We start from the raw sequence: 18595 nt of genomic DNA, 5'->3' as shown, positions 1-18595 counted from the left end.
AGCTCCCCCTCGTGGTCAAGGGGCTGTTATCCACCCCATCTCTGTTGAAACGGGTCATAGTGTTCCAGGGACATTTTAGGCCGAAGTCTTCAGTTATGGATGAACAGAGAGGTGACCCAAGTTTATGAAAGTCCAAAATAATTTAACCAAGATTAATTACACTAAAAACACTAGTGGAAATTCAAAGTGCAATACTTTGATTCTGACTCTGGGAAAGTATGGTTCCACAAAAGAGCAAATTCAAGAAGGATCCAATTGACAACTTGTCTACAACCTGATAGCACATTAAATAAGTTATAGGCTACGAACAAGAAGATAACTTGTTGCGTAGTGTGTGCTTCCATTGATCCAGCGAGCTCTGTGAACAGGACTTTTCCCACGCAAGATCAGTGGACCTGTTTCGCAGTGATCGAAAGGAGATGGACAGAAGCTGTTGTTGGAAGACGGGCCCCCAGTTCTGGGCACCAGCTCAAGCTGCTCGGAGTTCTGCGAGTAGTTAGAATTCTGGAGCGACACCAAGGCTGTCATCCCAAAACCAGCTGTCTTGTAAATATTCTATGAAGTACATTGGGGGGGGGTTTCTTGAAAAGCACTGCTCTATAAATCTATCTCTTGTCAACAGTGAGATCTTTTTCTTCTTTTCCGTGACCCATAACCTTCAGTAGCCACACAGTGTTTCCCTCTATGAGAGAGAGTGCCCCCCCCCTCCCCCCCTCCCCCCCTCATAATATCACATCACACAGAGTAGTCAAACAGCGTAGTCATAGTGTGCATACGTCAGTATGTCAAACGCAGAAAAGAAACGTGCGTTCCACACGGCAAGAGAAGAAACTGTAAAGACTTTATTGAACACTAAGAATTACATACAGAAAGGGAGGGGAGGCGAGGGCATAATGCATATATATACATACATATTAACCATATGCACCCATTCCGCGACATACATGACAGGACTGTCCTTTATTACGCGTTTCTGCAGCCTCAGGGGAAACAGTCTGTTGGTGTTGCCTGAAATACAATGGTAGTCATCCCATGGCAGATTCCAAAACAACTAAAAACAATAACAAAAAAAAAAATATATATATACGTGTAATTTCACCGGATAATTTTGATGAAGAGGGCAGCCCCTCCAGCAGGTGCTTACAGTTTTCGGAGCGGAGCTGCGGTACGAATCGAGTTTGCATCACACACACACACAACCTCCTTCCGTTGCTATGCGACCGGGGGAACAGTCGGCATGCATTCAAGGCACTCAGACATGCTCAAGACAATGGTGGTTATTTCCGCTGTCGAACGAGGTAGAAGCGAAGAGTTTCAGAGGGCATTAGAGAGTATTACAGAGGGCTCAATCCAACTTCATCCTACTGTTCCCTGCTTCGATTACAGAGGGGCGCTGGCGTTCCTTCAGCAGGAAGGAGCACGCCCCACTGAAATCTTTCTTCGCAAGGAAGCTTAGGAATCCTGAAAGGTTCCATGGCCTAAAGCCTGGAGTAAATACTAAGAAGCAAGAGACAGAAGCAAAACAACATCATCAAAAAATCGCTGAGTATTTCATTACTCAGGTGCAGCTGCTGAGCGGATGCCATTTAAAGCAGGAGAAAGGTCAAATCAACCGGGAAAATCTGACCAGGAATAAGAAACGACAGCATATCTGCGCGACTCGACAGCGGCGAACAAGAAGGTAGACGTCGGTCGACTGGTCCGATGGCTTTGTGCCTTGAGCTCGTAACTTCGCCTGTGTGCTTTCTGCACCGCAACACAACCTGCTCCCGAAGGTAGAAAGAATGTTCATGATCTTATTACAAACGTTAGCCCACTACTCCATCACCACAGGGGTGCTGAAGGGGGCCGACTGCTAGCATAAATGAGCTATTTGCATGGCGTGCTCCCACCTCTCCTACGCCTAACACTGAAGTCTCAGAATTCTGAACAGAGAAAGCATTAAATGTCTTATTATAATGTGATGGATTTATATCTGCGCACCTCTCGCTCCCTTAGTGCCTTAGTGCCCAATGTGCAACAGTAATATAAGAATAATAGTAAGAAAAATAACATGGAGAAGAGATGGGGGACTCTAAGCACAGCTCCTGAGGCAGTAAGACAAAATGAATTCAAAACCATAAGTGATATTAAAAGAAAACAAAAAAAAAAAAAACAGCAACAGAATAAGCTGTGTTCATACTTCCAGTAATTCGGTGAAGTTCAGTCTCCAAATGGAGACTTCACATTATTGGTTGACGTTGCTGTTGTTACTCGTCGTAGTGACATGCTGATGATGCTTCAGGAACCCCTACGCAGAGGCTGTGGATCCAGCCGACCCCAGACCTGAGCCGAACACGGGGTCCTTCCAGCTGAACTCCAGCTTCGAGAAGCTTTAAGTTCATTCCTCTACATGAGTTATCGTACGTCGCTTTGGATCAAAGCGTCTGCTAAATAAATGTAATGTAATGAGTTGTGTAGCATGCTGTCTTCTGTGGAGTTTTCCCCATGTACAGCGAAGCACACTGGCCTGGCAGAACAGCTACTCTGCTCCACAGTCTCCATAGAAACCCACAGGAAATGATTCTCCACACAAGGCCCCCAGCACTGCAAGTGATAACGGAAATGGGGGGAGTAGGGGGCGAGAACGTAAAGTGCACGATTTAACAGCCGTTTCAGGTGAAAGGGAGGGATGATCCCTTCACCTGGAGTGTGCTATCTGCACTGAGCGCGAGGAGCAGGGGTGGACGAGAGGTAGCCAGAGGGTTTCTCCTCAACGCTCACAAAGCGCCAGATGTTACCTGAGGGCCGAAAAGGTCCGAAAGAACGAGGGGGGGGGGGGAATTCACGGATTTATGGGGGGGGGGTGTCTGTACGGCTGCCCTCACGCGATTCAAGCAGCGGTGCTGCAGGTAATGACCCGCAGGTTGCCAGCGCGATCGCTAGCCCATGGCCTGATGGGTAATGGCCGCCAGCAGGCTTTTTAGCCTCTGCTGCATTACTGAGCAGCACGGCACCCTAAAACAGCGCTGCAGTTCTGCACGAACGCTGTAGGGGGCGCACTGTCCGCATGTAACATTGAGCCGTACGGACCAATACGAGCTGAACGCGGGAGCCGTAGAATAATGCCCCGAGGCCAAGCGTTCTAGAACTCTCCGTCTCCCCATACAGCAAAGATCAGTACTATAAACCTTTCAAGATACACAACTCATGCCCGAGTAGGCTAATATATACTGTACTTACATAGATTATCTCGATTTTTATTATGCCTTTGTAAAATACACGGTCAGTATTTGTATAGGAAAAATACTGTACAAAAAACAACTTCTAGAATAGCTTCATATAAACATTAAATCTCTTTATAATCAATATATCTATGTACTGTATCTTTTGGTCTGTAGTAAACATTACTAAATCCATTGGGTTAACCACAGTATTGGACAACACCAGCCAACTTTTTACATCTTATACATTCATCTTACTGCCATCTGAGAATGCAAACACATAGCTAAAAATTAAAAGTTTCTCTTTACACACACACACACACATATATATATATATATATGTGTGTATATATATATAATATTTATTATTGAAATGCTATATAATCATGCTTAGGAAAAAAAAATGGTGACGAATTTACTGCTTCGCAAAACGACTGAAGCTGAAGATTTGTGTATTTTAAACAGAAATCATGCCGAAACATTTAACTTGTTAACAATAATTATAATTATAGTATTAATAAACAATTGAGTATTACCAAAAAAAAAAAAAAAGAAAAGAAAGTTAAAAGCAACCCGTAGATGCTGCAGACATCAGATAGATTCGACAGGAACACACAACGGCACCAGGTCTGATTGTGAATCACGCAAAAGTGCAGAGATTTAAACGGAGGGGGGGGGGGGGGCTGTGACCGTACAGCCAATTTAGTATTTAGAAAGTTCCCGGGGTAGCAGTGAGCAGGCCCAGAAGGGAAGGGAGGGGCGTGGGGGTGGATCTACGTCCACAGGACCGTGCCTGGGTGCAGGGCTGTACAGTAGTGTATTCTGGGATAGGATTATTGCTTCAGTCAGTCCAGGAAAAAAAAAAAACACTGGTGTTGTATCTCAGAGTAATCCTATAGGCTGCACCAAGGCGAGAGTAGGCTACAGCACTAAGCACATGGGGGGGGGGGGGGGGCTAGGGTTATGTCACAGCACTTTATAAAACGAGTGGAGAAAAGAGGGGAGGGCCAGCGATGACCGATAACTAAAAACACAACAACATCATCAACAACATCATCAGAGGATCCACCAAACAAAAAAATAAAATAAAATAAAATAATGCTTTATAGGTCATTTGAGGGTTGGTGGTTGGAGGGGTAAAAAAAAAGAAAAGAAGAAAGGTTGCGTTTATGAAAAATGAGGTTGCACATAGTTATGTATTTCAGGGCGGCGTTTCCACGGCGATGGGAAGGGCAGGCGGCTCCCTGCTGGTCAGGAGGGTTGTGGGCGGGGCCATCAGTTTAGCAGCAGCACGGAATAAAACTGAGTGACAGGCGGGGGGAGGAGCTTAATTAACTGTTCTCAGTCCCGTTGAGGAGTATAAAAGGACGCAAGGGAGCCCAACACAGCTTCACCATCCAGTGAGGAAACACAGAGCAAGAAGTGAGGAGGGGGAGGGAGGCAGTGGGTGTGGCCAGAGGGCTCCAGAAACTGGGGGGGCGTGGCACAGGGAAGGGGGGAGGGGTGCGATTTATGTGCTCCCACATATATGTATAAACATACACCACACATCTATAATACATTTATACATATATCTAGAAAGAGATATTGTCCACGAAGATGAAGTCAGTGAGAACCTATAAGGAGGAAAGGGACTGGGGGCGTGGTTGAAAAGGGGGCAGGGCTAGGGTGCACTGTCCTTCAGACCGTGTGACAGGCGTGGGGGCGGGGCTTCTAACCCGTGTGACAGGCGTGGGGGCGGGGCTAGGGTGCACTGTCCTTCAGAGCGTGTGACAGTCGTGGGGGCGGGGCTAGGGTGCACTGTCCTTCAGACCGCGTGACAGGCGTGGGGGCGGGGCTAGGGTGCACTGTCCTTCAGACCGCGTGACAGGTGTGGGGGCGGGGCTTCAGACGCTGTGACAGGCGTGGGGGCGGGGCTTCAGACGGGGTGACGGGCGGGGGCGAGGGGCGAGGGGCGGGGCTCACAGCGGCCCGTGCCGGGCTTCGTATTTGGCCAGCACGTTTTTGCAGCGCCCCAGCTCCTTGCGCAGCTCGGCCACCTCCATGCGCAGCGCCGAGTTCTCCTTCTCCAGGAAGCCCGCCCGGATGGCGATCTGGTTCTCCTTCAGCCGCCGCGCGTCCCGCGACCGCTTCGCCGCCACGTTGTTCTTCCGGCGCCGCGCCCAGTACTTATCGTCCTGATTAAAATAAACAAACAAACAAAGAAATAAATTTGGAGCTGCAGCTTTCATACGTTTATTAATCGCTTTACGGCATGCGGTGTGCAATGCTGTGCGCGTTCTGATGCAGAACTTGTTCCTCATCTGGGTGTTCACATTGATTGAGCTTGACTGGGCTACTCCAACCTCCACCAGCCAATCACAACTACAGGTGCTGGCCAATGCGCGCATAAAATAATGATGTGCACAATTTAGGTTTTCGTTTGTCAATCGACCCAAATGTGCACGGCTAACACGCACTCATTTCAGCCATGGATTTAGTGATGTAGTGTGACTGACGTTGCCGTGGCGATCCTAAACCAGCTCCAAGCAGCGGCTGTAGGGGGTAGGGGGTAGGGTTAGGGTTAGAGTTAGGGGTTAGGGTTAGGGTTAGGGTTGGGGTAGGGTTAGAGTTAGGGGGTAGGGGTAGGGTTAGGGGTAGGGTAGGTTAGGGGGTAGGGGTAGGGGTTAGGGGTTAGGGGTAGGGTTAGGGGTTAGGGGTAGGGTTAGGGTTAGGGGGTAGGGGTTAGGGGTAGGGTAGGGGGTAGGGGGTAGGGGTTAGGGGTTAGGGGTGGGGTAGGGGTAGGAGTAGGGGTGGGGTTAGGGAGATTAGGTTAGGAGGTTAGGGGGGGGTTAGGGGGTAGGGTTAGGGGTAGGTAGGGGTAGGGGTAGGGGGGTTAGGGGGTAGGGGTTAGGGGTGTTAGGGGGTAGGGGTAGGGGTTAGGGTAGGGGGTAGGGGGTAGGGTTAGGTTAGGGTTAGGGGGTAGGGGTAGGAGGTAGGGTAGGGGGGTGGGGTAGGGTTAGGGTTAGGGGGGGTAGGGGTAGGGGTAGGGTTAGGGGGTGGGTAGGGGGTTAGGGGTTAGGGGTAGGGTTAGGGGGTAGGGGTAGGGTAAGGTTAGGGTTAGGTTAGGGGTAGGGGGTAGGGCTCACCTTCAGGTCCTCGGGGATGAAGACCTTGCGGGCCTTCTTTATCATGGGCTGGGGCTTGAGCTCCTCGGCCGAAAACTTGCGCTTGCGCGGGTCGAACACCTCCTGGCCCGGGACGCTGGACAGCGCCAGGTCGGCCGGGTCCGGCTCGTACCCCACCGGAACCTGGATGGTCTCCGGGTCGATGGGGCTGGGGGTGTTGCGAGACGTGGGCAGGACTGGGGGGGGGGGGTAGGGTAGAGACAGAGAAACTCATTTTAGTGAAGGTCAGACGTGACGTCTCGATACGTTCACAATGTCACATGATCTGAAAGGGAAGGAGTGTGTTAATGTTTCTCGTGTGTCCGTTTAAAATGTCCTCCACCGCTGAAGGACCTCCATTTCATGTCTCTTTCTCAGCTCCGTACGGACCGGTATTTGGCTGTGTCGCCTCAAAGATGTCTTCATTTCTGATTTACCACTCTCCAAATGAATGCAGCACGTCATGAGCTCTGACTGTTATATAGTACAGGATTAAATTCTCTTGAGCTCCGTGTTATGTAAAAGCTGTACTGCATTTGATTCCACCACTAGGGGGCAGTCATGACACAAATACTGAGGACAAGGCAGCACCTTGTTTTCCCACCAGTTCCCTTACGCTGTGGCCACTTTATCCATGTCACAGCGTTTCAGTTACGGGCGAAAAGGGAAGTCAGGGCAACAGGAGCGGCAGCATCCATGTGAACGCAAATAATCGACTTAGGGAGTCAGATTTACCCAGAAACCCTGATCCTCTGGCCCTCGGTCTGGAGCGCACGGTGGAACGGGTTTAACTTGCGTTACGGCGGGACAGGGGGAGAGCGGGACAGCGGGACAGCGGGATAGCAGGACAGCAGGAGAGTGGGACAGTGGGACAGAGGGAGAGCAGGACAGCAGGAGAGCGGGACAAAGGGACAATAGGACGGCAGGAATTGGGTGACAAGCAGCGGTCAGCTTCCTGCTTTTCCATTCTTTCTTCCAGACGAGGATCACTTCAGCGACTGAGCCACAGCGTGAAGCAGCCACAGGACCAGGCGAGCTCGACATGTAAGACCTTAAATCAACGGGGCGCTATAAAACTGGGACGATAAACATTAAACCCGCGTCAAACGGTTTGTCAAACCAACGTTTTCGGCCGATGTTTCAATTTAACCAACTTCCTGTACTGAGTAGGAAAGAAGGCGATTTGCACCCAGCACAATGACAGCCATGTTTGGCCACCATCTTTTCCCTCTTCCAGACCCAGCAGCTGTGTAATCTCCCACTGACCTTACGTGTCACTCCCTCCTCACCTAAATATAGCGTCCCATCATGCCCGCGCTGAACCACGCGCGCGTTACACCCCTCCGCCACGAAAGCCGATTACGCTGTGTCCATCGGCCGAACCGAAAAGCCGCCCTCCTCCTGTCTGCCGCGCTACGGACTCCATTACCCACACTGCACTTCCGCCGAGACCTTGGACAGTCCATTTATGCTTCCATTCACAGCTTTTTGATTTAATTAAAAAAAAAAAAAAAGTTTTACTGTTAGCTGTGTAAATTCCTTATTTTATTTAATAAAACGCTCTGGATAAGAGCGTCTGCCAAATGCCTGTAATGTAATGTAATGTAAAAACAAACTTTGGGCAGAATGAAGGCTGAAAATGAGGACCGTGGTACGCCCACGGTGTTACAGGCCGTAAGGCTGCAAAGATTTCACGCCCCACTTTCCAGGTTGACTCACCTTCCTGCACACCTGGGAAGGCTGCTGTGACACTTTCTCTGCACACACAACACGGCGACTATTTTCTGCCACCTTAATTTGGCATTCTGAGTGACAGAAAGCTGCTTACTGTGTGAACGAAAATAACACACCTACCGCGAGCACAAAGGTGTTCAAACCCCTAAAAATACACAGCTCTGCCTTGCGCAAAGGGCTTAGCATTCCCAGCAGATGGCGGCGTTCGCGCTTCCAGATGAACCTAAAACAGCGACGGCGTCCCAACACGGCTGCAGACTTGGCGGTAAGCGAAGAGCTCAAAAAGCCGCTAGAAAGGGCACGAACTTCGCCCGCGACCTCCCATTGGCTCGCTGCAGCGATGCCCCGAGGGCCAATGGGGTGGGGAGCAGAGAGACGGGCGGGGCGGCCTGCTGTCTGACACGGCTTCAGGTTCGACCGCCTGCCCGGCGCACGCGACGCAGAACACAGAGACCGCTCGACCAGACAGCCATGCAGACCAGACCGCTGCAGAACCACGCAGACACCAGACCAGCTGCGAACACAGACCACCGCAGACCACCAGACCGCTGCAGAACCACAGACCAGACCGCTGCAGAACCACAGACCAGACCGCTGCAGAACCACAGACCAGACCGCTGCAGAACGGAACCTGTGACGTGTGCTTCCTGTACCCGAATCACAGGTAACAGCTCATCCACGGTCCAGCTGGCCATCAGCGGGGCTGCTGTCAGTCTCTGGACTGTGGATGTTCACTAAGGAGGAAATCTTTGCTCTATTCTCCAAAAAAATAACGTAAGAAACGTACGTTTTCATAACCAAACTCAGATTCCATAACCATTTTCTTAAATAAGATTAGCGTGCTTTTTTAAAATTCCTGGTTACAAATGCGCTCTGTTTCAAAGAAAGCACGCTCTTTCACAGCAGCAAATCCTGAACTGATCCTTCTGTTCCACGCCAGGAAAAAAGAAAAGGTTTGTTCAAAGCCGGCTTTGTGTTTCACGTGTGCAACGGACAGCTTTCCTCGGATCACGATGCCTGGTAATGCAGTCTTGCCCACAATAAAAATAAAAATTATTATTATTATTTTTTAATTTAAAAAATATAACTGAGACTGTGGGTTTGAGCAACTCATTATGAAATAATTAGAGAAGAGAAAGTTGCTGCACTGAAGCAGCAGAAAGAGGTGACTGAAAACAGGGTGAGAAGCAAATGAAATGTCCGTGTGGAGAGGGACCAGGGAGGAGGCCTCACTTAAGCCCTCTCCATTGTCTGGAGGGGGGGTCCCAGCGGGGGGGGTCCCAGCACGGTCTTGCAGACAGGATTAGCCATAGAAACACAAAGAGGGAAACGCAAAAAAAAAAAACCCCAAGAAAAAAAACGAGTGTTCCAGCAGAGGCTAAATTGTTCCAGAAGACGAGAACAGTAAACACAGCATGGACATGCCCCCACCCTCTCCCCTCCCTCCTTCCCCCCACTCAGGAATGCAGCCCCCCCCCCCCCCCACAGCCCCCCCTCCACCGGTCGCTCGGGATGTCCGCAGAACAGAGGCCAGGAGTTCAGTCATGGGACCTCGCGATGGGGCCCCTCATCCCGGCTCCCGTGGAAACGCCACCGCACGTCTGAGCTCAAGACCAAACCGCCTCTCCCCATTACGCACTCCACCGCCTCTCCCCATTACGCACTCCACCGCCTCTCCCCATTACGCACTCCACCGCCTCTCCCCATTACGCACTCCACCACCTCAGGGTTTCCTGCTGCCGCCTCAGTATCGGCCAATGAGAGCTCAAATCAAACTCATCGGCATCAGTATCGGATAATAAGGGCTCAAATCAAACTCATCGGTATCAGTATGGGCCAATAAGAGCTCAAATCAAACCCAACATGGCGGCAGACAGGGCCCAACATGGCGGCAGACAGGGCCCAACATGGCCGCAGACAGGGCCCAACATGGCCGCAGACACGGCCCAACATGGCCGCAGACAGGGCCCAACATGGCCGCAGGCGGAGCCCAACATGGCCGCAGACAGGGCCCAACATGGCCGCAGGCGGAGCAACATGACACAGGGAGCCCACTCCACTCACCACCAGGGGAGCCCCACACGGCGCAGGGGAGCGCAAACAGAGGCCAGCAGTCAGGGCCCCGATGGCCCAGACCGGCCCAACATGTGCACGCAGACAAGGACCAAACATTCCCATACGACACGCTCCCATTACACTCGGCCGCAGGAGCGAGCCCAACATGGCCAACAAGGCCTCAACATGGCCGCAGACAGGCTCTCAACATCGGCACGCAGGCCAGGAGTCTCAAATCATAGCTCGAGGCCCGAGCTCCAACATGGCCGTACGACAGAGCCCAAACATGGCCGCAGAGCAGGGCCCAACATGCGAGGACAGACAGGGCCCAAGGGGGCCGCCAGGGGGTTCAAAGGGCCGCAGCAGCCAACTGGCTCGCAGATCAGCAGGACACAACGTGCCCGGCAGACACGGGGCCCACTGGCCGCAGAAGGGCCCAACATGGCCGCAGACAGGCCCAACATGGCCGCAGCAGGGCCCAACATGGCCGCAGGCGGGGCCCAACATGGCCGCAGGCGGAGCCCAACATGGCCGCAGGCGGGGCCCAACATGGCCGCAGACAGGGCCCAACATGGCCGCAGACAGGGCCCAACATGGCCGCAGACAGGGCCCAACATGGCCGCAGGCGGGGTTCAACATGGCCGCAGGCGGAGCCCAACATGGCCGCAGACAGGGCCCAACATGGCCGCAGACAGGGCCCAACATGGCCGCAGGCGGAGCCCAACATGGCCGCAGACAGGGCCCAACATGGCCGCAGACAGGGCCCAACATGGCCGCAGGCGGGGTTCAACATGGCCGCAGGCGGAGCCCAACATGGCCGCAGACAGGGCCCAACATGGCCTCCTCAATATCTTCCCAGTCAAAGGTAACCTGTAGCCACAAATGCCTGTCTACACACGAGTCCGCTTTAAAGCGAATGCACACGGTCAGGCCTGTCCTTTCGAGTTGTGTACGAACTCCAGTGGGAAAACACTGAGGCCGTATGGCCTGCCAGACGCATATTCAGTCTGCAGCACAGGAGAGAGAATATTTGATTCAATGTTTATTGTATAGTGCAACCTGGAGAAACACAAAAAGACTGCTTCACTTCCTTTAACCTACTAATGAATCTGCCATTCTGTGCACAGTAAAATGTCCAGTATTCAACTCCAGAGTGGGACCAAATGCTATCTATTAAGACTTGAATTAACACTGTTAGAGTTAAATAACACTGGACATTTCACCGTGTGGAAAGGCCCCCAGGTCTGTGCGTCCACAGGCTCTACAGCTGCTCTACAGCTGCTCTACCGCTGCTCTGCGGCTGCTCTACCGCTGCTCTACCGCTGCTCTACAGCTGCTCTACCGCTGCTCTGCCGCTGTTCTGCGACTGCTCTACCGCTGCTCTACAGCTGCTCTACCGCTGCTCTGCGGCTGCTCTACCGCTGCTCTACAGCTGCTCTACCGCTGCTCTGCGGCTGCTCTACTGCTGCTCTACAGCTGCTCTACCGCTGCTCTGCGGCTGCTCTGCGGCTGCTCTACCGCTGCTCTACAGCTGCTCTGCGGCTGCTCTGTGGCTGCTCTGCGGCTGCTCTACAGCTGCTCTGCGGCTGCTCTGCGGCTAACAGACCCCCGGCCGTGGGCTCACTACGCTGTTCCGTCCCAGTGGTATCCACGGAAACGAGAAGGGCCCTCGCAGCGACGCGACTCCGGACTGACCGCCCACGCCCGGCCCTCGCGCGCGAACGCACCGCCCCACACTCGCCAAGCGCGCCTCACACACCCTCCAAGCGCGTCTCACACACCTGCAGCCACCCGCCAATGCTCAATTCAGTTTCGTTTTTGCCTATTTATATTTACAGTGAAACTGCGCGTTACTGTGCGCAAGCCAAACGAAACGGGCTGCTGGCACACGAGGCTCGACTGTTTACGCTCATTACCGACCTGCAACTACTACGAAACGAGCTGGGGGGGGGGGGGGGGCTTTATAAAACACCGGGTGCATTTGACACTGGAACGGGTGACTGCTCCCATCCGGGCACAAACGCAGCCGCTGGGTCGGACCTCACCGGCGACATCTACAGGGAACTCATCTGTACAACGGAGCACGAGAAGGAAGACAAAATGCTTCCCCAACTCCACTTCACAGGAACAGCCTTAGCAGGGCTTCCGAAGCTACACCTAAACGCACTCAGCGTGCCGACTTTCAGGTATTAAATACAAGCACTTCCGCAAATCACTCCTTTGCATTTGAGTCCTTTGTTATTAGGCTTATAATTCTTCACAGCACTGACCAATCGGTATCCAAGTTCTCAGTTTTAATGAGCAGGTTTGTGCAGGGAATTTTGTTTGTGCAGTCTTCTACATACGATACAGAAGAAGCTGGGCCACCAGACCACACGAACGCATGCTCGTGTCAACATCAGCTTCCGCAGTGCACTCTGGGTAATACATGGTTTTAGCAATATACCTGTAAACTGAGGTCACTGGTCTTCTTCCCCCTGCATCCCCCTGACGGTAAACTGAGCGTGCTCAGACAGAGCCGGGCCTCACATCCACAATTTAAGCAGGAAGCCGCTGTGTATTCGTGGATTTAAACTCCTAGGCCCTCTGAATGTTTATACTGACCGTCTGACTGCTTAAATTCACTGCGAGCACGATCATAGTTACTGTCTCTGATACCACCTCAAAACACAACCCCCCCCCCCCACAACATCCAGTGTCTAAGTCAGTATCGGGGACACACAGTCTGTTTATCTGTTTCTAATTTGAGGAAGCAGGAGCAGGTGGAACAAAGTGTGTTTTTCTACGCAGTGTGAGCTTCTTCACTGCGTCGCACAGCGAGAGCCTGACGGCAGAGAGAGTGCGTTCTCCCACACCGAACGCGGTGCGTGCGCGGGGCGCGGTGCCGAAGGTCTCCCACACCGAACGCGGTGCGTGCGCGGGGCGCGGTGCCGAAGAGCGTACACACAGCCGGTCATCACAGCAGCCCAACTGCTTTCAGAACAAGGACCGCTTCACCGGAACGGACAACTGATGCAAACGATAAATACACGAGAAATCTCTCGACTTTAAAAAATATTTTTCTTAACAGTAGAAGCATACACACCCCCAGATTTGGGGAATGTAAATATGTTATTTGTAATAACAGATCTTATTTTTCTTTTTTGCCTGGTGCATTTATAAATTTGAGATGATTTATAAATTTGATTTCTTCCGCCCTACCAGAAATCACTCACTGACTGGCATCAGTAAATTGTACAGCAGCTTCCACCATAATTTCACTCTGTCGCAAACTTTCACAACCTAATGCCGGCTGGGCAGGTTGTAGAGCTGCGGTCTGCTGTCGTCAGTTTTTGCGGGTGTGTGTACAGCAGGATCAGTGGCTCGAGCTCAACTCCGCGCACACGTGACCGCAGCACAGCCCCTGCAATGTGACTCTTTGCGGGGAACGCGCTGTTAATCTGGCGCGCGCCGTTCGCAAAGTGCGCCGCACGCGACGCCCGCATGTGTCCGTCACATGGACCAACACGCTGCAGGGAGGCGACTACTTTCCGTTTTCACGTGAGAGGCAATGTGCGCCGCCGCGGCCAGCACGTTGAAACAAACCCAAACAACAAAAAAAAACTCAGTGATGGCGAGAAGTTAACAATGCGATCGAAAATCTCCTACAGGTCAGGGCGCTGTATCATTAGCAACCTGTCAAACCACAATAATGAAATCTGACATTTCAAGCGATTTAAATTCGCGATGTCGGTTACAAGGCGGTTTCGCGTTTAGATCTCGCATATAAATAATAATACCACTTTCGCCCGTTAATCCGTTAATTGATCATTTCTTTCTGCATGATAGTGCAAAGCACGATTTTAAAATAACCGGCCATTGCCTAACCTTACCATTTACACAATGGCCATTAAGTGTACTTCAAAACAGCGTTGGACTGTTGCTGCTGCAAATTCCTAAATCATACACAAAAGGGGCATTATCTAACATTAGAATTATTGTGTACGTACTACCGTTTTTTAAAATGGCATTGTAAAGAGATGAAATACATGTTCAATTAAGTGACGCATGATGTTCTTCACACGGTTATCAATAAATAAACGAATCACTTGAGTTTAATATACTGAATAGTTCTTAAATGTAAGACATTTAGAAAATATACATATCCTTATGGGAACCCCCACCAATAGTGAATTCCAGGAGGATTTATAGCCAGCGGTGACTTTTTGTTCTGGAGATAAGGCTGCAGGTTAGTAGCTACCGCACTCTCCACTGCCCTTTCTCTTCCTTTGCCATTTAAGTTTACCAGCCAATCAGGGCAGAGCTTGCGCACGGGCGGAACACACCACACCTGCGCGTTCCCAGGGCTAAACTACCCCCCTAATGAGCAGGTGGGCAGATCACGCAGATGTCATTTTACCAGCAGAGCATTTTCTGTCCTACAGCTTTAACCACAATAAGGCTTTTTAAACCATCCTGTTCGGTTCAGACGACGATTATTAACGGGGTCACATTAGCATGCTTGCCTTGCGACTGTCGGAATTATCCTTTGACCCTAATAAAATGTGTGTGAACAGAGTGTTCTGGAACTGTTAAGCCCACCCTCAGTGATTACAAACAGTAAGCTTAGAGTACAGTGCACATTATAGCATTTAGACAATGTTTGATAGAGATACGCTAGGAGCTGTACTGGTTAATATCGGATGTCTTGCTCCACTGTAACGCAGGGTCGGCACAGAACTGTAACACACAAAAACAGCCAAATTCTGTTCCCTCCGTGGCTTTGGTGGGGGGTTTATGACTACATTTTGACTGGCTAACTTTATAAATACATATTTTATTTTTCGTACATTAACACGTAACATGGCAACATCATTCGAAGTTCGGATGCATCAGAAACCGAACCTCATTCGCATAACATAGTCCACGAGTACAGCGTCATATGCCGTTGAGACACGGGCTGACTGGCATGTGTTCGCATCCCAGTACCCTTTCCTTTTGTTCCAAGACTAGTTTTTCAGGTGAGGGGAATGTATCGCTCAATTTCAGCATTGAGCAGTAAATCTTGTCAAGGGTACACTCATTTCAGGAAGACATTTCGCTTGAAGCAAAAACAGACCGTTTCCAGACCCAAATTTCTCAGAGCCTTCACTGCAGAGCGACTCCTTCAGAAAACACGCCAGCACGCACACAGGATCCCGCAAATGATCAAACTATTCGTGTTCCACGGACGATTTTATAAATAAATTCCAGAATGGTGTTCATTAGTGAGCAACGGGTGCTGATTGCTTTATCTCCCCAGATGAAGACCGCTTTTGCACACAGACCAGCCAAATTAACAACGCTGACCAAAACGAGCTCCAGGATGCTCATAACCACGCAACGCCATTAGTCAGCTAATGCTAAAGTTAAAATTTTTTCAGTTAATCACCGGCTAAATAATAGTTTTAACCAGTGAAAAATCGTCTGATGGAATATATTAAAAGCTGAACGGCGTACTGTAAATTCAGAGCAATTTGGAGCACTATTCTGCTGATCCCAGAGACACAAAAAGCCCTGTCTCATGGTGTGTGTGTGTGTGTGTGTGTGAAACTGGTGCATTTATATCAATTTTCACATCTTTCTTTTACACATTTACACCTTTGAGCTGAATCCTGCTGAGACCGCTCAGAAGGGATCTATTCGTGTATTAGGGAGCGAATCCTCTTGGTACCAGCAGAAAATTCTGTTCTTTTAATATTTCTGAATTTCAGACAATTGCATGTACTTTTAGACAATGCAGGTAATTTACTTAAGGCTACCTGTGCAGCGATTTGCTTTGCAGTGTCCTACTCTATCACCATGACACAGCCAAACCCCCCAGGACACACACACACCTGTGAACTGCCCTGTGCTATGCCCCCCCCCCCCCCCCCATCTGGATGCTGGTACCTGCTCTGGCCTCCACTCTTAGCGCTTCCGTTACCTCTACCGCTCACCCCACCCCCCCCCCCCACCCCCCCAAAGAAATATCTAGTTCCTGGGGGGACGTGCAGGTGTAACCCTGTGTGTCAATGAATCGGAATCCACTGAAACTGGGGGGGGGGGGATTTGCTGCAGCAGTGGGGTGCTGCTGAAGAGCAGCGGTGCAGGCGGGCGGGCGTGGGGGTCTCGTTACCTGGTCTACTGGGGCTCTGGAGGCAGCTCTGATTGGCCACGGCCGTGTGAACAGAGGTGGTGGGGCGGCTGCTGAGGTCGACCACGCTGGGCGTGGGCGGCGGGGGCGGGGGGGCCTGTGGCTGGCTCTGCTCGTGCTGCGTGGGGTTGGAGGGGATGCCGTTCTCCGACAGGAACTCCTCCAGGTCCATGTACTCCAGCTGAAACGTGTCTCCATCGTAGGGCAGGGTCTTGTCCCACAGCGTGGGGCCCAGAAAGGCGGACTGTGGAGCGTTGGGTCCACTGACGTCCTCATCCAGCTTCTTCTCCTTCTCTTTCCCAAACCCTAGAAAAATCACACTATTCAGTTACCACACACACACACACACCATACTCCCAGGCGCACACACACTGGTCTTCCATGCAATACTTTGAAACCAAAAATTACACAAATTAAAAAATTAAACAGCAGAACTCTCAATCCCACATGGCACGCTGCTATTGGACTTTTGAGTCAAATTCTAAACTTTAACGTCGTACAATCACTGGAGACATTTGTCTTTGGGACTGATTCAAACTAAAAATAAAAAAAATAGAAAGGGAAGAAAGCTCGCACGCCCATGCGCTGGAATGTACGCACGGGAAGAAATAGCTCGCGAAGGAACTCTGCTGGCACGCGATCTTTAAACTTACATCGAGAACTTGAAAGCTTGAGAAAGAATAATCTTTCCACGGAGCCTGGTGGCGTTTTTCTCTCCAAATATTGATGCATCGTGCATATTGTAATTCAGTATTGGAAACTGAAACAGCTACCATCCAGGGTACAAAATCATTTAATCTGACCTGGTAATTACATTTTAATAATACGACTGCATCATGAGCAGGTAGCTATGATAGCTACCAATCAAAGTAATTTACATTACATTTAACTAGGGCAAACCAATATACAAGCCAGCAATATTTCTTCACTTCACGGAGGCGCGTCTCCGTAGCTCTAAAATTAACATTTCATGCAGACAGCTAGTAATAGTAATTTAACTAAACAGTTCGACATAAAAGACTTGCTTCATTGATTGAAGTCATATTTAACAAGCTACTTGGCGCCGACAGGGTAGAGTAGTAACATTTCATTGCAGAAATTCTCGACTGTAAACACCAATAACAAATTATGACACACGCCTGTTTCTACGAAAATCAATTTGATTAATTGACGCATCTGCTATATAGCTTGAGTAGCTTGCATTATTTGATTTGCTATCAAAAGCCAGTAATAAATCCACCACATTCAGTGCAGTTAGCCTTCTAAACTGAAACAACCACAACAGCTAGCTTTCTCGCTAGCGAATTACACCACATACTGTACACACGGCTTGCAGTTGCTAGCTAGTTACCGCGCCAGCTATAGCCGAAAAGATCCGACCGTGGAAAATGACAGATGAGTTGTCAGCTAGCTACCTACTGTAGTGAAACCACAGACACCGTAGCAAGCATATACGCTATAAATTGCAAGCACATCGACAGTTTTTATGCATGTAATAAAATTATTATTTGAGTTGACCAGCTTAGTAATATGTACCTTCGTCATGGTGAAACGGTAGTTTCAAAGGATTTTCCAACAGAGATTTCAGCACACCATGAGTTGGAGGTAGGAAAGTTGAGTTTATGGGGAGAGGTCTTGCCATTTTCTCCAGGGATCGCGGAACAAAATTAAAACACTTTTTTTTTCAAAAGATAATGAAAATAAAAAAATTGCAAATAAATAAATCCTCAAGGTAAACTGCCGCGGTCCCGGTCTGCTTCCGCGAGATTGATTAGCTAGCTACCCCAGGAAAAACACGGCTGTGATGGGGTTCGGAGTTATTGCAGACCGCAACTGATCGTGGCTACTTTGCTAGTCTGAAATGGCTTGCAATTCCATGTGCGGGCACTGACATCAGTGACGTCAAACCTCTTGGCAAAGCTCCTGAGTACTGAATGTACGAATGAGATGGGAGGAGACAGCCTGAGCGGCCTGTGAATTTTATAATTTGTTGCACTTTGTCGCCGCTCTGAACTTTTGTATGTTTATCTTTTGCGTATCAACAACACCTATACAAAACACATTCCGTCTGGTTGTAGCTGACTAACCAGGAGGCAGTTTTCTTGCCCGTATTAACTTCACCATCAAAACATGAGATCGTATTCGTTTGGACGCGGGCTACATTAACAGCTTTTAACAGAGATATGAGTTCTGCAACACACTTTGGTTAGATGCCTGACCGGAACAATTCGATTTTGTTGGTGTGGAGGCAAAAAAAAATTTAATTAATTAATTTAAATATATATATATATATATATATATAT

At 50.0% G+C, this 18595-nt stretch overlaps 1 protein-coding gene across 1 annotated transcript; it reads right to left on the bottom strand.

The window, feature by feature from the left end:
• Nucleotides 1–822: 822 nt before the first annotated feature.
• On the bottom strand, nt 823–18207 carry hlfa (HLF transcription factor, PAR bZIP family member a). The gene is made up of 4 exons (XM_064314532.1): nt 17829–18207; nt 16275–16598; nt 6332–6546; nt 823–5380 (listed from the first exon to the last, which is right to left on the bottom strand). The coding sequence occupies exons 1-4, from the start codon at nt 17932–17934 to the stop codon at nt 5165–5167; spliced, it is 861 nt and encodes a 286-aa protein (XP_064170602.1). The 5' UTR covers nt 17935–18207; the 3' UTR covers nt 823–5164.
• Nucleotides 18208–18595: the final 388 nt, after the last annotated feature.

Source organism: Anguilla rostrata, chromosome 17 (genome assembly GCF_018555375.3).
Source record: "Anguilla rostrata isolate EN2019 chromosome 17, ASM1855537v3, whole genome shotgun sequence".
In the NCBI taxonomy this organism is placed as follows: Eukaryota; Metazoa; Chordata; class Actinopteri; order Anguilliformes; family Anguillidae; genus Anguilla; species Anguilla rostrata.
The sequence above is the reverse complement of the archived record's forward strand: the minus strand, read 5'-3'. Positions and strand labels throughout refer to the sequence as shown.